Below are 21,111 nucleotides of genomic sequence, written 5' to 3' on the forward strand. Positions count from 1 at the left end.
ATGTCTTCTCCACCGAGCCCTGGAAACGGACCCAGCAGCTTTACTTCCTGCTCAGCTGTCCTTCCGCCGATCGGGAGCAAAGACCGTATCAGCTCTCCCAGCCCTTCAAAGGGATCCAGCTCTGGGTTCAGGGCAGCCGGTTACTTTAGCAGCAGAAGTCTGGGTGGCATCAGCTCAAGAGGATCCAGAAGTTCCAGTGGGGGCTACCACTCTGCTAGATATGGATATGGCTATCGGGGAGTCGGCTATTCTGGCACTGGATTCAGTTACAGTCCTTATGGCTCATATGGGTTTAGGCGACCCATTGCCAGCGGAACTGGGACGCCCTTCATCACTCCTGTGACTTGCAATGAGTCTCTGTTGCAACCTCTCAACCTGCAAATCAACTCTGCGGCTCAAGCGATGAAATGCCAGGAGAAGAACGAGCTCCAGTGCCTGAACAGCAAATTTGCCTGTTTCATTGACAAGGTGAGTTAAGAGGTCAGCATTCAATGTGGCGGTCAGCATTCAATGTGGTGTACTATGGTCCATGGGGTCACGAAGAGTCGGACACGACTAAACGACTAAACAACAACAAATTCAATGTGATGCTTTGACCATGTGTCTTTAAAGCCTGCTGTTCAATCATTTACATGTCATTTGCCTAAAAGCCCCTAAATTCCAACTGCATAAAAAAATACTAGAAAGCAAAATGAAATAGGAAAATATGAACTTGTGCAAGGAAATGTCAGAGATGGGAGACTTTTGCTGACCAGAGACAGATGGCAACTGCTTCCAATTCTCCTGTGAATGCAATGGCATCTTCAGGAGAGAACAGGCCCTTTCTCTGTCCCCCTCCCTTCCCAGCTGACACTAAACTGATCTGCATCTCTTGGACCAATGTGCAGATTGGAACTTTGTTGTCCACTGGCTTCAACACTTCCCAAGTGTTCCGATCCAGTTTTCTATGCAAACAAAGTTTTGGAATACATTTAAAAATGTGTATTTTGTAAGAAAAGAATGTTTTGAGATGCATATTTGGAGAGAAAATGTTTTTTTAAATACATATTTAAATGTGGGTTTTCATGTGGCTGTTGTGGGGCAGGGGGAGCATGTGGAAAGAGGGCAGGGCAGACTTCTGGTTGAACACATGGAAAAGTGTCATAAACCATGAAGGGACTGGTTTGCCCATCCTTACTCACTTTGAGAGCACATGGACAACAACGGCTATTATATAGAAGAAGTATCTAGTGTGAGATTCTCTTGTACATATTCGGACTCCTCTCCTCTCCAGATTATCCTCTAAATTAGATAATCTTAGACTCTGGACCTAATGGCCTTGTCCTCTGCAACCCCTTTAGATGGCAACATGGAATACTTCACTTACTTTGAAATCTGGTAAGCCACCCCTGAGGCATTTGACAGCCCTCCTGGTCATTGTGTTACCAGGCAGCGACAGCCACAGCCCCCAGGGATCATAAGGAAGGAATAAAGACTCTGACAACATTATATGGAATTAAAATTAGGCCACAACTTTATTAAACTTCCAAATGTAGGAAGACCTTGGCTTAGGCCTTTGGCATTTATCCCAAAAAATAACACTGAGAGGCTGGCTAGTCCCTGTTTGCCAGTAAGTTTCCTGGGAATTGTAGCACCACACACGATCCCGCAAAGGGCACCCACAATGTAAAGTGTGTGTTCATTCTGCTGCATGGGCACTTTGGCCTCTGCCCTGAAGTCCTACCCTAGTGGCACCAGCTGCTCTCTTGGCTTCACTGGCAAGTTACTCAGTCATGTTCCAAACACATTTTGAAAGCTGGGGTTTTGAAAACAAAGAGGGGCAGTTGCATAAGGTTATGGGAGATACACTCAGTCCATGCAGGAGCTGGTACTGATAACCAAATAAGCTGAATGGTCTACCACCCTCTGCAAGAGAAGCACATTTTCAACTTACTTGTTTTGATGGCCAGTTCCTGGGGTGTGTGGAAACAGATTACCCTAGGAATCAAATGCAGAAAGGAGAAAAGGGGATGAAATGGGAAGGGCCACAGCTTACTGGTTGAGCATCTGCTTTGTGTGCAGAAGGTCCCAAATTCAATCTCCGGCATCTCCAAATGGGACTCGGAGCATCCCCTTCTTGAAACCCAGGAGCGTTAGTGGTGGTTAGTGTAAACAATACTAAGCTAGATGGACCAGGAGTCTGACTTAGCATAAGGCAGCTTCCCAAGTTCCTATAGCTTATTAGCAAAAGGTTTGGGAGTTTTCTTTTCTCTCTCTACTGTACTAGATTTTGGTCTGTTTAGAGTTTATTGGATTTGTGGCGCTGGAAACCATCAAGAATGACCTGTGCGCACCTGAAGCAACTTTTTCAGCATGCCAATACCAACAGAAAAATCCAGATTAGAAATTGTCCAGAAGAACAAGGGAGGAGAGCGGTGTAGCACTCATAGCGTGTTTGTGGGCTTCTAAGAGGTGTCTGGTTAGCCACTATGGACACAGGATGCTGAGCTGAATGGGCTTTCTATCTAATCAAGCAGTGGTCAGATAATTGTATGTGGTTGAAGACAAAGGGGGAATTCTGTTTGACCCGAGCATTAACAGTGTGAAAATTGCAGGTCATTGGTTCTGTATTTGTATGTAGATAGAGAATGCTGACCCAGGTGGTGCTGTGGGTTAAACCACAGAGTCTAGGGCTTGCTGATCAGAAGGGTGGTGGTTCAAATCCCTGCAATGGGGTGAGCTCCTGTTGTTCGGTCCCAGATCCTGCCCACCTAGCAGTTCGAAAGCACATCAAAGTGCAAGTAGATAAATAGGGACCACTCCGGCGGGAAGGTAAACAGCGTTTCCATGCGCTGCTCTGGTTCGCCAGAAGCGGCTTTGTCATGCTGGCCACATGACCTGGAAGCTATACGCCGGCTCCCTTGGCCAATAATGTGAGATGAGCACGCAACCCCAGAGTCGGTCACGACTGGACCTAATGGTCAAGGGTCCCTTTACCTTTACCTATTCACAGCATACAATAAAAACAGTTTTAAAAGAGCCAACAGTGAGTTAATTCAGTGTGGAATATTGTGTTGGTTTTCCTGATTATAATGCTAGTTCTTCTCTCATGTTTGCTAATGTTCCTTTCACACTTCAGTGCCTGTTGCATTATGGATCTGTGGTCTCCCTCCCCCCTGCTTATATACCAGTGTGTTGAATTAAATCACCAGTGACACACTACTCTCCCACAATTTCTGCACATGTTTGATTTTGTCTCCCCATGATCCTTGCATGGAAACAGCTGTATGCTGGTATACTGCCCCAAATTTCACCACTTTCACAATTTTTCAGGTTAAGGGGCCTGCATAGGGATTCCACCCCACCCCCAAATTATGTCATAGAAATGACCCCTAAACATGAGTTATACTCCATTAGCTTTCCAGAAGCAGCTTTTACATCATGTGAATACTCAAGTATAATGTGGAAATTAACAGTTGGGGAAATGCCAGGGAATGAAATAAAACACTTCCAGCAGCAATTTAAAAACCTGCTGAAGCTAAACCAGTCTTCTTCTTTTTTGGTGGGGGGCGACACTTTTTTTGTTGCTGTTGTTGTTGAGAAAATTGGGGGGTGAATTGATTTTGGATAGACATGGAAAGGAAATTAATGTTTTGGGGCTTGGGTTATTAGAAGTCAATGTTTCAGGATTTGAATAACTCGATGGTTTAGTTTTGCAGAAGCTAGAAATTTGTGGTCTCAGTCAAATCACTTGTTCCTAAGTCTGACACATTTGCCTTCTGAAGCAGAAATGGTTGTGGGGATCAAGTGAGGCTTGGGAATAAGCCCCCATATCTGCTTTGCATTCAGTTTGTTGTCTTGGGCAAGTCACATCTTGTCCAGTATCGTCCCTGAACAGTGAACTTGTGAGATGCTTTTGAGAAGCTTACTGCAAACACCACATGAAAGTACAGTACAGAAAAGAAAAGAAAAGAAAAGAAAGTACAGAAAGCATTTCCCTGATTTGTCCTTAGCGCTTGATGTTCAGAGGTATACTGTCTCTCTGCATGGAAATTCCATTTCGCTGCCATGGCTAGGAAGAGAAGCTTCCATGAGTGGAAGTGGGGCGGGACAGATAGGAGAAGATTGGGGTTACATGGAGCCGATAGCAGGTGCAGGATGATGCCTTGGCAGATCGGGTGAAATCAGAGCACTGCCCACTTTTTGGTGTGTTTTTTATATAATTTTTATTAAATTTTCTAATTTACATTTCAAAATATTCATTTAAACAACCTTAAATCAATGGCTTCCATTCTTCTCTTTCTGTGGTTCATTTTGCATACCATACATCCTTGCGTATTTTACATGAACTAAACCATTCAGTAATCCATTGTTACATCTGTCAAAACTTATTTACACTGTTGAATTTATCTTAACGCTACCACCGTTTTTCAATGAACACAATTTTCACCCATATATTCAGTAAACATTTTCCAGTCTTCTTTAAACATACATTCTTCTTGTTCTCTTATTCTATATGTTAAATCTGCACTGCCCACTTTTTGAAAGCAGAGATGGGTGCTCTTTGTTTTCTCCCATAATGCTTGGTCACATACCCTATGCATTCGCAACAATACCACTTTACTTATTGTAAAAGCACAATGATCCTCTGATGTATTCTGTTCTGAAGAAATTAACCCTGTCAATGTTTATTTGAAATTTCCTTCTTTTCCTTCTTCCAGAGCACAAAATACTGTTCCTGGCACTAATGTTTACACTTATACATGTAGCAGAATGTGAATGGGAAATCAGACACCAGAAATAAAAATACAAAATGATTTTTTCCCCCCAGGATCACTCCATTAGCACGGCACTTGTTGGCTACAGGCAGGAGCTAATGGATAGGCGTTGTGCACTTAAATGCCCCCTGTTCCTCTCTCAACTTAGAGATAGTGCTCTTTCAGTGTCAATCCCTGCTCCCCTCTACAAGGATATTCATCTGCCTTCCTTACAGGGTTGTTGTAATGGATACAGAGACAACATATGTAAGGATCTGTTGCAATGGCAGATAGGATCATTAGTCCTCATGCAGAACTTTTCTGCAAAACTGATATGGGGGTTTCAGTCCCAGGGAAATCCCTTTGCATGTGTTTTCCTCCGCGTGGATACATCCAAATCAGCTACATGGGAGAAAGGCATGGTCAGGGGTGGCCCTCTATGTCACCTGGTACAAAAAAAGAGTGAAAATAATGCTCTCTGAAACAATAATCTCGGGGTGATGGCATTTTTTCAGCTCTAGGGTGACATTCCTTTCTTGGCAACCTTCTAGGGCAGTGTTTCTCAACCTTTTTTGGGCCACGGCACACTTTTCTATGAAAAAAAATCCCGCAGCACACCAACTCTGTGCCGCCCTATATTTAGTTTAGTTTGGAGGGGAGACGTACCGGTAAAGCATGCCGCTGAAGAACTGCTGCGCGGTAGCCAGGCGGACCCACCAGGCACAGAGCCTGCGGAGCGAGCGGGGACAGACCCCAGGCGGGCAGATACGGGCACGCAGCTGCCGCCGCCTCCCTCCCAGCCACCCCAGGCAGCCGCCGCCGCTCTGGCCCGGCGAAAGGAAGCCCTGCACAGCCTTCCCCGCCTGCCTCCTCCTCCCCAGGAGGGCGATTTGCATTGTCACGTGCCTGGCGGCCGCCAATAACCATCACTGACCCGCCGGAAAGGAAGCCGGCCGGGTCACGACGCGGGCGCTCGCCTCGCGTCGTGACCCGGCCGGCTTCCTTTCCGGCGGGTCAGCGACGTGACAGTGCAAATCGCCCTTCTCGTCGCGGCACACCAGCCAGTGTTTCGCGGCACAGTAGTGTGCCGCGGAACACCGGTTGAGAAACACTGTTCTAGGGGTCACCTGTTAGTGAAGGTTAGAGCAAAAGTGGGCAGAGCAAGGAATGGGAATTTGACTTTTGTGCCATAGCCTGGTTTATTCATATCTCACACATCCCTCTCTTTCCTCTGCCCGGCCAAGCAAGCAGCTTTATCAGAGTTCGAGAACATATTCCAGCTAGGCAAAAACATGCAAGGGAAGTGCAAAGAAAGGCTGGTGTGGCTCAGAATTGGATGTGACCTGGGGGACTGTCAAGGGCCAGATAGGGAACTCCAGAAGGTCACATGTGCCCCCCCCCCGGACATGGGAATCCTCATCCCCAATCTATGCCCTTATAGACATTCTGTATTGTATGGAGTGATGTATGGAAGTGAGAGCTGGACCATAAAGAAGGCTGATCACTGAAGAATTGATGCTTTTGAATTATGGTGCTGGAGGAGACTCTTGGGAGTCCCATGGATTGCAAGAAGATCAAACCTATCCATTCTGAAGGAAATCAGCCCTGAGTGCTCACTGGAAGGACAGATCCTGAAGCTGAGGCTCCAATATTTTGGCCACCTCATGAGGAGAGAAGACTCCCTGGAAAAGACCCTGATGTTGGGAAAGATGGAGGGCACTAGGAGAAGGGGACGACAGAGGATGAGATGGTTGGACAGTGTCCTCAAAGCTACCAACATGAGTCTGACCAAGCTGCAAGAGGCAGTGGAAGACAGGAGTGCCTGGTCTTGCTCTGGTCCATGGGGTCACACGACTAAACGACTAAACAACAACAACATTGTATGGAGGCAGATCAGCAGAAGCATTTATCTGCACATATATCTGCCTTCTCAACTGAAGTACATGTAGGACCTTCCTGTGTCTGTATCACAGTGCACATGGGGGACCAGCTCAAAGTGCATGGGGGTTTGGATGGTTGAATGTTCCAGCCAAGCATTCTTTCTCCAGTTTAGTTTCTTACATAGCATGTGAATAAATAACATGATCAACCAACACACACCCCTTTTGTTTGTTTGTTTTAAAAAGGTCTTCCTTAAGCTGCTTTTGCTCTCCATTCAGGTCCGGTTCCTGGAGCAGCACAACCTGATGCTGAAGACCAAGTGGGACTTCTTGAAGGAGAAGAAGCGCCAGAAAAGCCACATGGAGCCCCTGTTTAGCGAATACATCAGTAGGCTGAGGAAGGAGCTGGAGTGCCTGGAATGGGAGAGGAATCAGCTGAAGGTCGAAATGAACAATTGGAGAGAAAGCATGGAAGGGAACAAGAAGAGGTGACCTCCAGGGCTGGGTTCAGCATTTTTCTTCTAAGTGGCCTGGTCTGAGGTGGGTCGCAACAGCAGCATGGCTGAATAACAGGGTTATTCTCTGCGGGTTAGCCATAGCATCAGGCCCACCATGTTTTCCTCAATAGAGTGGTAAATCTGGGTTCGAGGTAGTTTGTTAAGGGTGCTGGGAACTGTACCTATGTGATGGTTGATTCTTTGTGGGAAGCCGTGTGGTGTGAGTTGCACTGCTTGGCAGCAGGTGAGTGTTGGCAGGATTGCATGCTCACATTGAGAACCCTTCGACTTTTTCAGACCTAGCACCCACCAATAATAATAATAATAATAATAATAATAATAATAATAATAATAATAATTTATTATTTATACCCCGCCCATCTGGCCAGGTTTCCCCAGCCACTCTGGGTGGCTTCCAACAAAACATAAAAATACAGAAATCAAACATTAAAAGTTTCCCTAAACAGGGCTGCCTTGAGATGCCTTCTAAAGGTCTGGTAATTGTTGTTCTCTTTGACCTCTGGTGGGAGGGCATTTCACAGGGTGGGTGCCACTACCGAGAAGGCCCTCTGCCTGGTTCCCTGTAACTTGGCTTCTCGTAGCGAGGGAACCACCAGAAGACCCTCGGCGCTGGACCTCAGTGTCCGGGCAGAACGATGGGGGTGGAGACGCTCCTTCAGGTATACTGGACTGAGTCCGTTTAGGGCTTTAAAGGTCAACACCAACACTTTGAATTGTGCTCGGAAACGTACTGGGAGCCAATGTAGGTCTTTCAGGACCGGTGTTATGTGGTCTCGGCGGCCGCTCCCAGTCACCAATCTAGCTGCCGCATTCTGGGTTAGTTGTGCCAATAGATATTTGTATGGTGGCTGTGCTGCTGTTGCAACCCACATCAGACCAGGCCACAACCTGGTAGTGGGTCATGATGACCAATGGCCCAAACCTCTGTCTGGCATTCATTCATTCATTTCCCACTTTTCACCAACTGGCTGCATGGTCAAAACTTGCTCATTTTCTATATGCAGGGACCTTTGTGTGATGGGGGCACCTTGAGTCATGTGAACCATGGGGCCTGTGCCTGGAATATGAACAACAGGACCTGCCCAATACATTTTGCTGCCCGATGCAAAGGAATGATGGTGGCTTCCCAACACCACCACCATTCTGTGCACACAAACCAGCCAGCCAGGCAGTTGAATCTTATTTCAACATTGGTGATGGGACAGCTGGCTAGCTTAGATAGTGCAGGGCAGATCACACAAATCTCACTGCTCTGTCTTCCAACAACGTGTTGCCACTCCTTGCCATTGCCACCATTCTGCCTAATGTTAGGGCATATTTTATTAGGAAGTGGTCCAGCCTACCCATAAGTGGACTATTTCTATGAGACCCCAAGCCTTAACAAGTCACTATCGGGCTAGCCATTTGAGGACATAATGACCTTCTATTTAGAAAGGCCTTCCTTTCTTTGTGGTTCGACATGGTGATATTAATTATTAGTCACTAATGCACAAAGTCTGTCTTTATAACCTCCCCAGGTTTGAGGAAGAATGCAGTCGAAGGACCTGTGCTGAAAATGAATATGTTGCAATTAAAAAGGCAAGTGATGGGCCATATTTTTGCTTAAGACCTTGAGAGAATTATTGGTGGTTTGTTGGTATGGTATCAGAATGGATCAAATGTAGAGAAGAAGTATCACAAGAATATGATCACTTTGTTCTGGAGAACCAATGCAGTGTAGTGACTTGACCAAAGGAGATTAATCGGTGGCCTTCCATGTGACGAGCGACTACAATTTCCATCATCTTTCTCCATTGTCCATGCTGACTGGGGCTGATGGGAGCTAGAGTCCAGCAACATCTGAAAGGCCTTAGGTTCTCCTTCCCTGATCTAGGTGAAGACTCAAGAGACCTGACTTGAAACACTTCAAGCAAATCAGTAGTTATTTATGTTTTATTGATTTTTAATAATGTCTTCATGGATGCTTTTGCTGATTTTATTATAGCTTTGCATGTTGTATACCAGCTAGATAAACCTTTTAAGAAAGTGCAAATTATTCATAAATGTCCTGAACACAACCAGAACAATGAGGATAAGCAACTGGATTTTTAATTCTTTATTGAGAAAGCACTCGGTTACATCAGTTTCTAACATGCAAGTGATGTACAACAACTAGCTGTCTAGGCAACCCAGATAGTAGGAGCTGTGATGAAACACTGCTTCATCACTGTACCTTTTTGCCTTCTCCTAGGAAGTGGATTGTGTCTTCATGGACAAGTCACAGAAAGAAGCAAAGGTGGAAACTTTAATGCAAGACATCTGCTTTTACAGAAATACATTTGAAGAGGTAACAAGGAATGTTTGTATTTGATCATGCTGCTTGGTTGTCATCACAAAATGGTTCCCATGGTCCCATCTGGAAGGTCATAGGCCCCTCTTATTTAAGATGAAGCCTGTCATCCTAAGACCCCCTGAAATGAGTGGAAATAAATGTACCCTTCTTGACTTGTACAGCTCAACTGATATGTACACAGGTACAGAGTGTCATTGTCACACCGAAATGTACACCTCAACTATTTGTATACAGAGGCACTCAGATTGTATACTTGTTGAATATTATGTGTGAACACCACTTTAAGTAGACATAAACCTGTTTAAGGTCTAGGTACAAGCATCTCTTTCTGAGACTAAAAAAAAAAATTATCCCAAGTAAAACAATTTACTATCCAACTCAGGATTGTGACATAAAAAAAAGGAAATTCAACAGCCACAGGCTGAATGTGTTCTGTGTAATTCGTAGGAAATATGTGAGTTGCAATCATGCATCTCAGACACTTGTGTCACAGTGAAAATGGACAACAGCCGAGGCCTGGATGTGGGCTGCATCATTGAAGAGTTCCACCGTCGGTACGAAGACATTGCCTCCCGGAGTCGAGCTGAGGCTGAGGCTTGGTGCCAGTGCCAGGTTCATTGATCTTGAAGATCTCCATATTTTGTGTGTGTGTGTGTGTGTGTGTGTGTGTGTGTGTGTGTGTACCCCATGCTAGCCATTATGACTATGCTCCACCTAAATAGCTGGAGGCAGCAATGCTTCTCAATACCAGTTGCTGGAAAACATAGGAGAGGGAGAGTACTCTTGTGATCAAATCCTGCTTGTAGGTTTCCCAAAGGCTTCTGGTTGGCCACTGCGATGACAGGAGGATGCTGGACTAGATGGGCCAGCTCCTCCTCCTCCTCCTCCTCCTCCTCCTGGTTGTTTGTTGCATTTTCTCCAAGGTCTTCCCCACAATAACTCTGTGAGGTAGGTTAGGCAGAGTCAGTGACTGGCCTGAGGTCACCCAATGAGCTTCGTGGTTGAGTGGAGATTTTAATCTTGGCCACCCAGGTCCTAGTCTGACACTTTAACCACTACACCACATTGGTGTGTTAGTCACCTAGCGACAATAGTTTTCTGGGTGATAGACAAAATAAGGCTGGAATCACCTGGTATGCATGCCATGGGATGACCACCTAAAACAGCTCCCCTGTGTCAACTTCTCCTCGTTGGCTCCATAATGCAGGCCAGCCTTCCTCAGCCTGGTGCCCATCAGATATTGTTGGACCCCAACTCCCTTCAACCTGAGCCATGTGGTCAATGGTCAGGGACGATGGGAGCTGTAGTCGCAGCAACATCTACAGGGCCTCAGGTTGGAGGAAGCTGGGTGTAGAGGAACACTTGCCTGTGATAGGCTGCATCTATAGCTCAGTGAGAGAGTATGTGTTTGGCAAGCAGGTTCAACTTATCCGTATGGGTTTCAGATGTATTGGCATTTTGCTCAGCCACATCACTTCCCTCCTTGCAGTACCAGGAGCTGAGGACAACGGCTGCCAAACACTGTGACAATCTACGCAATGTCAAGGATGAACTTGGTGAGCTGACTCGGTTGGTTCACCGAATGCAGGCTGAAATCTCAAATGTCAAATCCCAGGTGAGAATGACCAGTGGAGCTTGGCTGCATCAAGAACACCACTATTGTTGAGGAGTGTCATAATGGTGATGGAACTAATATTAACACTTCTGAATGCCTTGTGGCTGATTAACACATTGTCATCTTAACAGGGCCAGTGCATCCATTTAGGCGAACTAGGCAGTCACCTAGAGTGCGTAAATGGAGGGGGCGCTGGCCAGCCTGCCCCGCAAAACCCCCGCGCCACCGCCGCCCTCCCACAGCGCGCGCGCTCCTCCCGCCTATGGAGGGGACGCTGTGAGCTCCTCAGCGGCTGCAGAGAGCGAGCGGTGGCGGCAGCACCCGTAGCTGAAGCCTTCAGCTATGGGCGCTGCTGCTGCCGCTGCTGCCCGCTCGCTGCAGCCGCTGCTGACAAGTTCACAGCATGCCCTTCATAGGCGGGAGGAGCGCGAGCCAAAAGAAGACCTCAGCGGCTGTAGCGAGCGAGCGGCGGCGGTAGCAGCAGCGCCCATAGCCGAAGGCTTCAGCTATGGGCGCTGCTGCTGCCTCCGCCGCTCGCTCGCTGCAGCCGCCGCTGAGGATCTCACAGCATGCCCTCCATAGGCGGGAGGAGCAGAAGCCAAAAGAAGAGCTCAGCGCCCTCCCGCCTATGGAGGGGACACTGTGAGCTCCTCAGCGGCTGCAGCAAGCGAGCGGCGGCGGCAGCACCCATAGCTGAAGGCTTCAGCTATGGGCACTGCCGCCGCGGGAGGGCACTGAGGGAGGGCACTGAGCTCTTCTTTTGGCTTGCGCTCCTCCCGCCTATGGAGGGAACGTAGGGGCATCAGCAATGCGTCATGACGTGTGACGCATGCGTCATGACGCATGTGCCGGGGGGCGCCAAAAGGTGTTTTGCCTAGGGCGCAAAAAGCCCTAGCACCGGCCCTGCATCTTAAGAAGGGGATATGTTATTGAAGACCCATTCTGCCTATGTTGGAAGAAGAGATAAGGTTATGTGCAATCCTTAGTGAGTTGAATGTGTGCTCCAAAATATGCAGATGAGAACTATCTTGTTCCCTTTGATGTCCATTGGGTGGTACCTAACGAACACATCGCCTAAGTGCAAGGAGTTCCATTCTGCAATGGGACTCCCCCCTCTTCCCTCCCTCTTTGCTCCCTGAATCTGTGCCACTGGACCTGAGTGCATAGCTGCCAAGTTATCCCTTTTTTAAAGGGATTTTCCCTTATGCTGAATAGGCTTCCTCGCGAGAAAAGGGAAAACTTGGCAGCTATGCCTGAGTGTGGAGTGGGCAAGGGAAAATTTGCACCCAGTGACCTCCAGTATGTGGTGCACCAGTCCTGTGCAGGTTTCTGGTGCTTCCCAACTTCCAGAAGGTGAATCTTGTGCATGGTATGAGATGCACATAACTGACTTGCTGCAAGCCTGGGGAACAGCCGCTCACAAGCTGTCAATGACTTTTCTCATGCCACCACCCATCTGATAGTCATGTGAAAACAAATGGAGAATGGAGATTCATCTTAGACCAGGCATCCCCAAACTGCGGCCCTCCAGATGTTTTGGCCTACAACTCCCATGATCCCTAGCTAACAGGACCAGTGGTCGGGGAAGATGGGAATTGTAGTCCAAAACATCTGGAGGGCCGAAGTTTGGGAAAGCCTTTCTTAGACTGTGTTCATGCTACGACACTTTGTTGTTGTGTGCACTTTTCTTTGTCTCTCGCCTTCCCTCTGTGTGTTCTGTGCTGACAGCGCTGCAAACTGGAAGAGGAGGTAGCTGGAGCTGAGGAACGTGGGGAGATGGCGCTGAAGGATGCCAAATGCAAACTGGCAGGTCTGGAGGAGGCCTTGCACAAAGCCAAGCAGGACATGGCTTGCCAGCTACGGGAATATCAGGCACTGATGAACCTCAAATTGGCCCTGGATATTGAGATTGCCACCTACAGGAAACTGCTGGAAGGAGAGGAGTTCAGGTGAGACACTTCTGGACCCATTTGAAAGTCTATTTTAGAAAAGCTCCTCCAGAAAAGCAAAGGTCAAAGTTTCACCACAATATTAGGTATGGATTGCTCAGTCTAGTTCCAAGTCATGTTACTTTCACATTAGTTCATTCCAGGGGCGTAGCCAGGATCAAAGCTAGGGGGGGGCAAGCCATGGTCGTTCAGGGGCGGGGCCAAGGCACAGAAGGGGAGGGGCCACAAAGTGGGCGGGGCTAAAGGGCCAACGGGCCTGATGACATCGTGGCGGTGGCAGCAGCGGCCACCTTGTGCTTCTGGGGCTGGTAGCGTTGGCGGCTACCCTGCTTGGCTGGAGAGGACGGGAGGGTCGGGCAGGTGAGAGGGGGTGGCAGGGCGGGCGAGGGCGAGGCAAGACACGGCCGCAGCCACGACGGCTCCGAGGCGTTGCTGCATATCAGCATAATATTTCAACCATGGTTCAAGCCCCACCTTAGGAAAAAATCCTGCATTGCAGGGGGTTGGACTAGATGACCCTTGTGGTCCCTTCCGACTACAATTCTATGATTCTATTGATATATTACCATAGCATATGCATCATTCTGCTTTCTTGAATTGTCCTACTCCTAGGCATAGCATCCAACTCCTAGAGGCCTAGGTGCCCCCCCCCCAATTACTGGTAAATACCGTATTTGAAAGAGTCATCCCCCCATGTTGATGGGCTTTCTATGTGGGGCTTATCTGCTCCCCCCCGGTATTTTATTAAGGATGGAAGAGGGAGGGAAGGAAGGAAGAAATAGAGAGATAACTCATATTTGTGGGTGTCTCTGGATGACGCTGTGATGCTGGAACTCTGCAGCAAGAGGACAGGAGGGTCGGGCAGGCGAGAGGGGGTGGAAGGGCGGGTGAGGGCGGGGCAAGGCATGGCCGCAGCTACGACAGCTCCGAGGCGTTGCTGCATATCAGCATAATATTTCAACCATGGTTCAAGCCCCACCTTAGGAAAAAAATCCTGCATTGCAGCGGGTTGGACTAGATGACCCTTGTGGTCCCTTCCGACTACAATTCTACGATTCTATTGATATATTACCATACCATATGCATCGTTCTGCTTTCTTGAATTGTCCTACTCCTAGGCATAGCAGCCAACTCCTAGAGGCCTAGGTGCCTCTCCCCCCCCCCCCAATTACTGGTAAATACCGTATTTGAGAGAGTCATCCCCCCATGTTGATGGGCTTTCTATGTGGGGCTTATCTGCCCCCCCTTATTTTATTAAGGATGGAAGAGGGAGGGAAGGAAGGAAGAAATAGAGAGAGGGATAACTCATATTTGTGGGTGCCTCTGGGTGACGCTGTGATGCTGGAACTCTGCATGTACAGGAGCCTTGTAAGCAGCTTTCTCTCTGCTTGATTTACAGCAGGCACGTCCAACAGGTAGATTGTGATCTACCAGTAGATCACTGGATGTCTGTGGTAGATCACTGGTAGGTCACTGGCACCCCTAAAAAAAGCTCACCCAAAATTTTCCTCCTCCCTCAAAAAAATTGAACTATGACCTGAAGCCCTAAACAAAAATGGGCCTCCCTCCCTCCTAAAAGAAGCTCAACAAGTTTGACCTAAACCCCCCCAAACAGGGCTTCCCTCCCTTTAAAAAAAACCTCAACAGCTTTGACCTGAACCCCCCAAAAGGGGGTAGATCACCCCCAGTTTTAAACTCTGAGTAGATCAGAGTCTCTTGGGAGGTGGCCACCCCTGATTTACAGTATACAGATGCAGGAGGAGGGGCAGACTGGAACACCAATGCTTTTTATAAACATCACTGTGTCTGTCAAAGCTACAGCCCCCCCTTTCTTATTCACTTCCTTTTAGCCTTGCAGAACCACCTTAGTCAAATTGAATCCTCTGAGTCTGCACCCTCATTAAATCGCCAATAGAACTCTTAATGCTCCTGAATGCTCATTAACAAGTCCCACTTAAGAACAATAGGGTGAAATGGTCAGCTATCAAATCTTGCCTGGGGATATATGCTCCATTGTCTTAACTGCTTAACTACTGGTAGCCACTTTGCTTTATTTATTTGATGTGTTTTTGTTACTGCTGTGTCCCCCCCCCCAGCAAGCGGAGACTTAGCTGCTCTTGCTAAAGCAAAGCCTTTCCCACTTCAGTTTTTGGAGGGGAAAAGTGCTGGTTATGGTCTGTAAAATACATTAATTTTTTTGCTTCTAGGGGGGGCAGCTGCCCCCTCCTGCCCCCCCTGCCTACGCCCATGGTTCATTCCTTGTGTACATTTGTTGATTTGTATAGTACAAATGAACCTATGGTATACACAGGTTTGCAAACTGTACGGTTGCTGAATGTAACACGTGAGTATCATATGCATGTGATAAATAGGTTTAGAAATATGAGAAACTGAGAAATAGGTTTAGGATAGCTAAATAGAAATAGTATGTCTAGCTAGATGGTTGGGCGGCTTGCTGCCTCTGTTCCTCCTCTCCATTTTGGAGCCTCTCGGTGGCAGGGGGGGTTCTGGGGGGAGGGGGGAAGTAGGGAGAAGTCTGATTATAAAATGGACCACCTTTGGCTGTCCGTTCACTCTGGGACCTTCTCATGGCACGAGGAGGCCTGGGGATGGGGGGGGGTAGGTAGGAAAAGGTGGACAATAAGTTAAAAAGAAAAAAGAGAAGAATGTTTTAGAAATATGAATAGCTTAAAATAAGAATTGGTGTAGATGATAATGGATGAAATTTGGATATATGAAAACTACTAAGGATAAAAGTAATTTTAAATGAAAATCAGAAGGGTGGGATTTGAGGAAGCAAAATATGAGGTTAAGAAATACTGATATGTTTGTTTGTACTTTGTTTAAATGTTTTTAATGTATTTGTTCTGTATTGTTTTTGATTTTCTTGTATGTCTTTTTATAAAATTTTGAAAAAAATAGGATATGCCCCAGAATCCCCAGAATCCTTTGCAATGTACAGAAGTTCCATAGCGTAGATGCAGAAGTTCCTTGACATTTATTCATCTGCAAAGTGCTTCGTAAAAAGTATAGAAGCAAATACAACAAAGTATATACGTTCTGTGTGCATTTTTCCTGTGAGCAAGTGACCAGAATAAAGGACCCTTCCAGTAGCACCTTAGAGACCAACTAAGTTTGTCATAGGTATGAGCTTTCGTGTGCATGCACACTTCTTCAGATACACTGAAACAGAAGTCACAAGACCCTTATGTATAGACAGAGGGTGGGGGGTGGGGTGATGGCAATGGGTGATGGGCTGATAGGAGTGGCAAACCTGTTGATGACTGTTAACGACTGTTAATGACTGCAAGCTCATACCTATGACAAACTTAGTTGGTCTCTAAGGTGCTAACTGCGTCAGACCAACACGGCTACCTACCTGTAACCAGAATAAAGGAGGGGAGAATGAGTGCAAAGTGACCTTGTGCCAAGCCAGGTTATCATATTATTTTTCTTACATGCTTAAAAAAAAATCAGCATATTGAGAAAATTTAACGCAGGAGGATTTACTCACCATTTTTACAAGCTAGAATATTTTCTGATAAACGTGCCCCCAGGTGGTGACAGGTAGCATTCACATCATGAAGGACCTGCTAGTTTGACTTTTCCCAGGCTTTTTCCCACCCACACTTGGGTGGTGACTTTCTCATTGAGCTCCCATTGCTCTGTCCCAGCTTCTGCCAACCTAGCAGTTCGAAAGCATGCCAGTGCAAGTAGATAAATAGGTGGGAAGGTAAATGGTGTATCTGCACTCTGGTTTCCGTCACTGTGTTCCATTGTGCCAGAAATGGTTTAGTCCTGCTGGCCACATGACTGGAAAGCTGTCTGTGGACAAACGCCAGCTCCCTCGGCCTGAAAGCGAGATGAGCGCTGCAACCGCATAGTCGCCTTTTACTGGATTTAACAGTCCAGGGATCCTTTACCGTTTACCTTTCCTCATTGAGAATTTACTGCTGTGGGTGCTGTTTAATGCCGGCCTTGGCCAAGTAGTGGTTTTTTTTGTATGTTGTCCCCCTATCTGGATCATTTGGATTGCTTCTTTAAAGGGCCATACCCAGACAGACAGACAGACAGACAGACAGATGGATAGGCACGCACACACACACACACACACACACACACACAAACAGAGAGAGAGAGAGAAAGATATGCACATATACATGCACAACCTTTTTCTAGCTATGAAATTGTTGGTGAATTAGGCCTAATATTCAGCTAATGAGATATTTCAATCTATTTAATTCCTTCTAGGATGGGCGATGGAGAATGTGCTGTGAATATCTGTAAGTACAGAAAGGCCATTGCTAATTTAATTCATTTCTTTCTGTTTTTGGTGGACCCTTTCTATGTATCTCATCATGTGGTCCCTTCCTCCCCTTTCCCTCCACAGCTGTGCAGAGGAGCCAGGGCGCAGTTGTGTGCAATCCTGACCACCACTGTGGACCTGGAAGAGGTGGACACATTATGACAAATGGAAGAGATACCTGCAGCCCTGCAGGTTTCAAAAGAGGCATGGCTCCCTGTGGAGATGTGGGTCTCCCGTGTGGAGACAGACATGCCCCTCCTCCTGAAGGATTTAGCACCCAGAGTGTGAAGAGCTCCAACGTTAAACATGTAGCAGCAGCTTCTCCTTGCGCATCAAGAGGTTAAATCTAGACTTAGAGTTTCTGTATGCCTGAAGTTGTTGATTCAGCATTTGTACCTTGACTCAGCAATTCTTGTACTTTTCAGGACAATCCTTGGGGACAGCTCCGTCCACCTTTATTTGCTCCCTAATCTTATGTCACTTTCAATTCACAGTGAATTCTGAGTATCAACCAACTTCTGCATAACCAGGATAAAGACTGTTACTATTTGTGTGGTCCCTTATTCTAAGATCAAATGGAGGTAAGGCAGGAGCCCCCATGAGCTTTCCTCCAGCTCCAGTTAAACCCCTTGATCACCTAAAACACTGATTTTAAGAGGATGTTGTCATTTCAGGGTAACTGATTACGAAAGCAAGTTCCAATGGCTACAGTGAAAGGGAAGGTTTATTTCATTTGGTAATGCTGTGTATTCTGATGATTAAAAAAAATAAGTACATAGCTTCCTGCTGAAAATGTTGTGTTAAAAGTCTATTTCTTACCTGCAAATACCCAGACTTTTGTGCCCTTTCTTGCTTCTCTCCTTCGGTTTTGTCCTGGGAAATTGCTTGTTTAGACAAACTTTGGGTGCTTCCAGACAGGGACTTAATACTGTAAATGATCATATATATGTATCTCAAATGGGTCATAGGTTAGCTTTTTTAAAAAAACTTGCTGTATTTTCCCTGGAAGGGAGGTGGGGATATGGACTGATATTTTGATTCCAGCAATGCCTTGTTGATGCTACAAAACATTTTATGGCCCTTCCTTATTGCTTGTCCAGCAGTAGTTAAATACATACTGCACCTGCAGTTTGATGCCATGGTTAATAGCCAGAGACATCTATCTTCTAGGAATTTCTCTCGGGCTGCACTTCCTCTACACACTTACCTTGGCAGGGACTGGGAGTAAGCCTCAAATAATTCAGTGGGGCTTGATTCTGAGTAGACATGCACAGAATTGCATTGCCAGCCCTTTTTAAATGCCTGATCTAGGCACTGGATTGCACAAAGCTGTGTGTCCACGCAAGCCAAGAATGTGTAACCAAAACCGGTTTGCAAAAGAAGACAAAGTGCTTTCTGTGAATGATAGAGGTGAAGGTATTCAGACAGCCTAAATAAAGATGAATACACCAGTCTTTGGTGAATGAGAAAGGGGTTGCTTTTCAGCTGCTTGTGTATCTGCCAAATTATATCTCAGTGACGGAGCTTTAGCACTGCATGACTGCTAGCAGAGAATAGCCAACAAGAAAGTGGAAGCTGTTTCAGGCTGGGGCATGCCTTTTACCCTCTGGTGGGTTGCTTTTTAAAAAATGTGAACCTCTGCTTTTGTGTGTGTGTGCATGTGAACTTCTGTTTTAAATAAATCAATTCAGCTAAGCAATGACTCCAGTCTGACTAGCTTTAACCATGCAGCAGAGAATGAATGCTATGGTTGAGCTACATTATGGGTAGCATTTTTCAGTTTTAAGACTGTTTGATAATCTACGGGCAGCTGGTTCCCATATGCACTTTTGTTATTTGATTGAATGATTATTTGCAAAAAGCATCATCTTAATGACATTGCTTTCTAGTGGACTTTGTTTATGGCTCCACTGCCAAGCATCATGCTGGGTAATTCCAAGATGCACACATGCATATATTATCCAAGCTTGTGATGACCCTGGTCTACTCTCTCCATGTCCATTCCAATGTGGTGTTCCTCATTCATTGATTGGGTTCATCCCTCCCTCACTTGTGTCCTCTGTTTGCGCCATCCACCCCACCACTCCCTGGTGATGGAAACAGCTTGGCACTGATACTGAGAAGGGTGTGTTTTTATCTCTGAACTGCAGGGTCATCAAGATGGGAAGGCTTTACAACCATTCAAATGCTATCCTATACATAGCTTCAGGGCCACCCAGGAGGTAACGAGAGGTGACCACCTCAGGTGGCCAGATCCATAGGTCCTGATGTAGATCTGCATTCCCCTCTTGTTCCTGATGTAGATCTTCACTTACCCTTTCTTCTTTGGGGGAGGTGGGGGGGTGTCATTTTGTACCAAAATGTTTTGGGCCAGCCCTGCATAGCTAAAACTTATCCCACAGCCTACAGCCATGTACATAATGTAAAATATTAGGTTGGTATACTCAGCAAGTGGACAACATTGCATCATGTCATTCCAACTAGGGTAGCTTCAGTTACCACCTCTTCAGATGGCCCATCCCCACAGTGGAATCACTACTACTTTGAAACCAACCCCCAAACATGACCCAGTTTCAAATGACTTGTGTTGCATGTGTAACAACAGCAGAGCTAATCAAACTTCCTCTCCATCTTCCTGGGACAATCCTGAACAACCTTGGGACCATGGGGATGGATTGGGGAGGAGAAGATTAGTTTTTTTCCCCTCTCCCTGCCATGGTCCTGATAAAAATCACTTTTCAGAAGCTCTTCTCTGTAATTCAAGGGAAGCTCCTATTGGTCTCAAAGGACTAGGAAATGTCCCTTGGAATGCAAACTGTACCCTTGGATTGGCTATTCTTGTCAGAATTGTAGAAGAAAGAAAGTTAACTCTTCCCCTTCTCCATCCCCACCAACCATAGCCTGCTCAGACTTTCCCGAGGTTGCTTGCTGTTTACGTAACAAAAAGTGAACTCCTTATTTGCATTCACACACTGAATGTCATGTCTTGTTTGGCTGGCCCCTTGACCCTTCGTTGCTACTGCTTGTGTCCTCATTAGGCTAGATTGTAAGGAGATGCAATTGCACAGGCAAACACAAGGGTGAATTCATGCAATCTCACATGCATGTCCTAAGCGCTAGGTCCAGCTTTTTACATGAGTAATAGCAATCTGGAGTGAAGATAGAGCAAAGGTAGCAGATGGGTATGGCTGCTGGTGCCATCTATGCCTGGAGTAGCTAATATGATGTCCTTCGGTATGTGTGACTCCTGTCAGCCCCAGGCAGCCTGGCCATTGGTCAAGGATGATGGGAGCTGCAGACTGGCAACCTCTGAAGTGCTCCATGTGCACTACATTAGGCCATGTCCCATGTAGTGGGACCCAGGTGGCGCTGTGGATAAACCACTGAGCCTAGGGCTTGCTGATGAGAAGGTCGGCGGTTCGAATCCCTGTGACGGGGTGAGCTCCCATTGCTTGGTCCCAGCTCCTGCCAACCTAGCAGTTCGAAAGCACGTCAAAATGCAAGTAGATAAATAGGTACCGCTCCAGCGGGAAGGTAAACGGCGTTTCCATGTGCTGCTCTGGTTTGCCAGAAGCGGCTTTGTCATGCTGGCCACATGACCTGGAAGCTATACGCTGGCTCCCTCGGCCAATAATGCGAGATGAGCGCGCAACCCCAGAGTCGGTCACGACTGGACCTAATGGTCAGGGGTCCCTTTACCTTTTAATGTGATGCCAGCAGCAGCCATATGTACCATATATTTGGGGGAAATTGCAAGTGAAACAGCTGGAAAGAA

At 46.7% G+C, this 21,111-nt stretch overlaps 1 protein-coding gene across 1 annotated transcript; it reads left to right on the forward strand.

The window, feature by feature from the left end:
* LOC118077424 (keratin, type II cuticular Hb5-like) lies at positions 1–19,023 on the forward strand. Its single transcript, XM_035101045.3, has 9 exons — positions 1–468; positions 6,896–7,104; positions 8,652–8,712; positions 9,365–9,460; positions 9,914–10,078; positions 10,956–11,081; positions 12,810–13,030; positions 17,282–17,313; positions 17,421–19,023. Exons 1-9 carry the CDS (start codon positions 1–3, stop codon positions 17,678–17,680), a joined length of 1,638 nt encoding a protein of 545 aa, XP_034956936.3. The 3' UTR covers positions 17,681–19,023.
* The last annotated feature ends 2,088 nt before the right edge of the window (positions 19,024–21,111 follow it).

This window comes from Zootoca vivipara, chromosome 2 (assembly GCF_965207765.1).
Source record: "Zootoca vivipara chromosome 2, rZooViv2.hap1.1, whole genome shotgun sequence".
Classification (NCBI taxonomy): Eukaryota; Metazoa; Chordata; class Lepidosauria; order Squamata; family Lacertidae; genus Zootoca; species Zootoca vivipara.

Excerpts from the sequence above, each read along its gene's own strand:
- LOC118077424 (XM_035101045.3), top strand. The coding sequence starts at position 1 with ATGTCTTCTCCACCGAGCCCTGGAAACGGACCCAGCAGCTTTACTTCC. Across the intron at positions 7,105-8,651 it reads ATGGAAGGGAACAAGAAGAG|GTTTGAGGAAGAATGCAGTC; the intron begins GTGACCTCCAGG and ends TAACCTCCCCAG. Across the intron at positions 17,314-17,420 it reads AGAATGTGCTGTGAATATCT|CTGTGCAGAGGAGCCAGGGC; the intron begins GTAAGTACAGAA and ends TTCCCTCCACAG.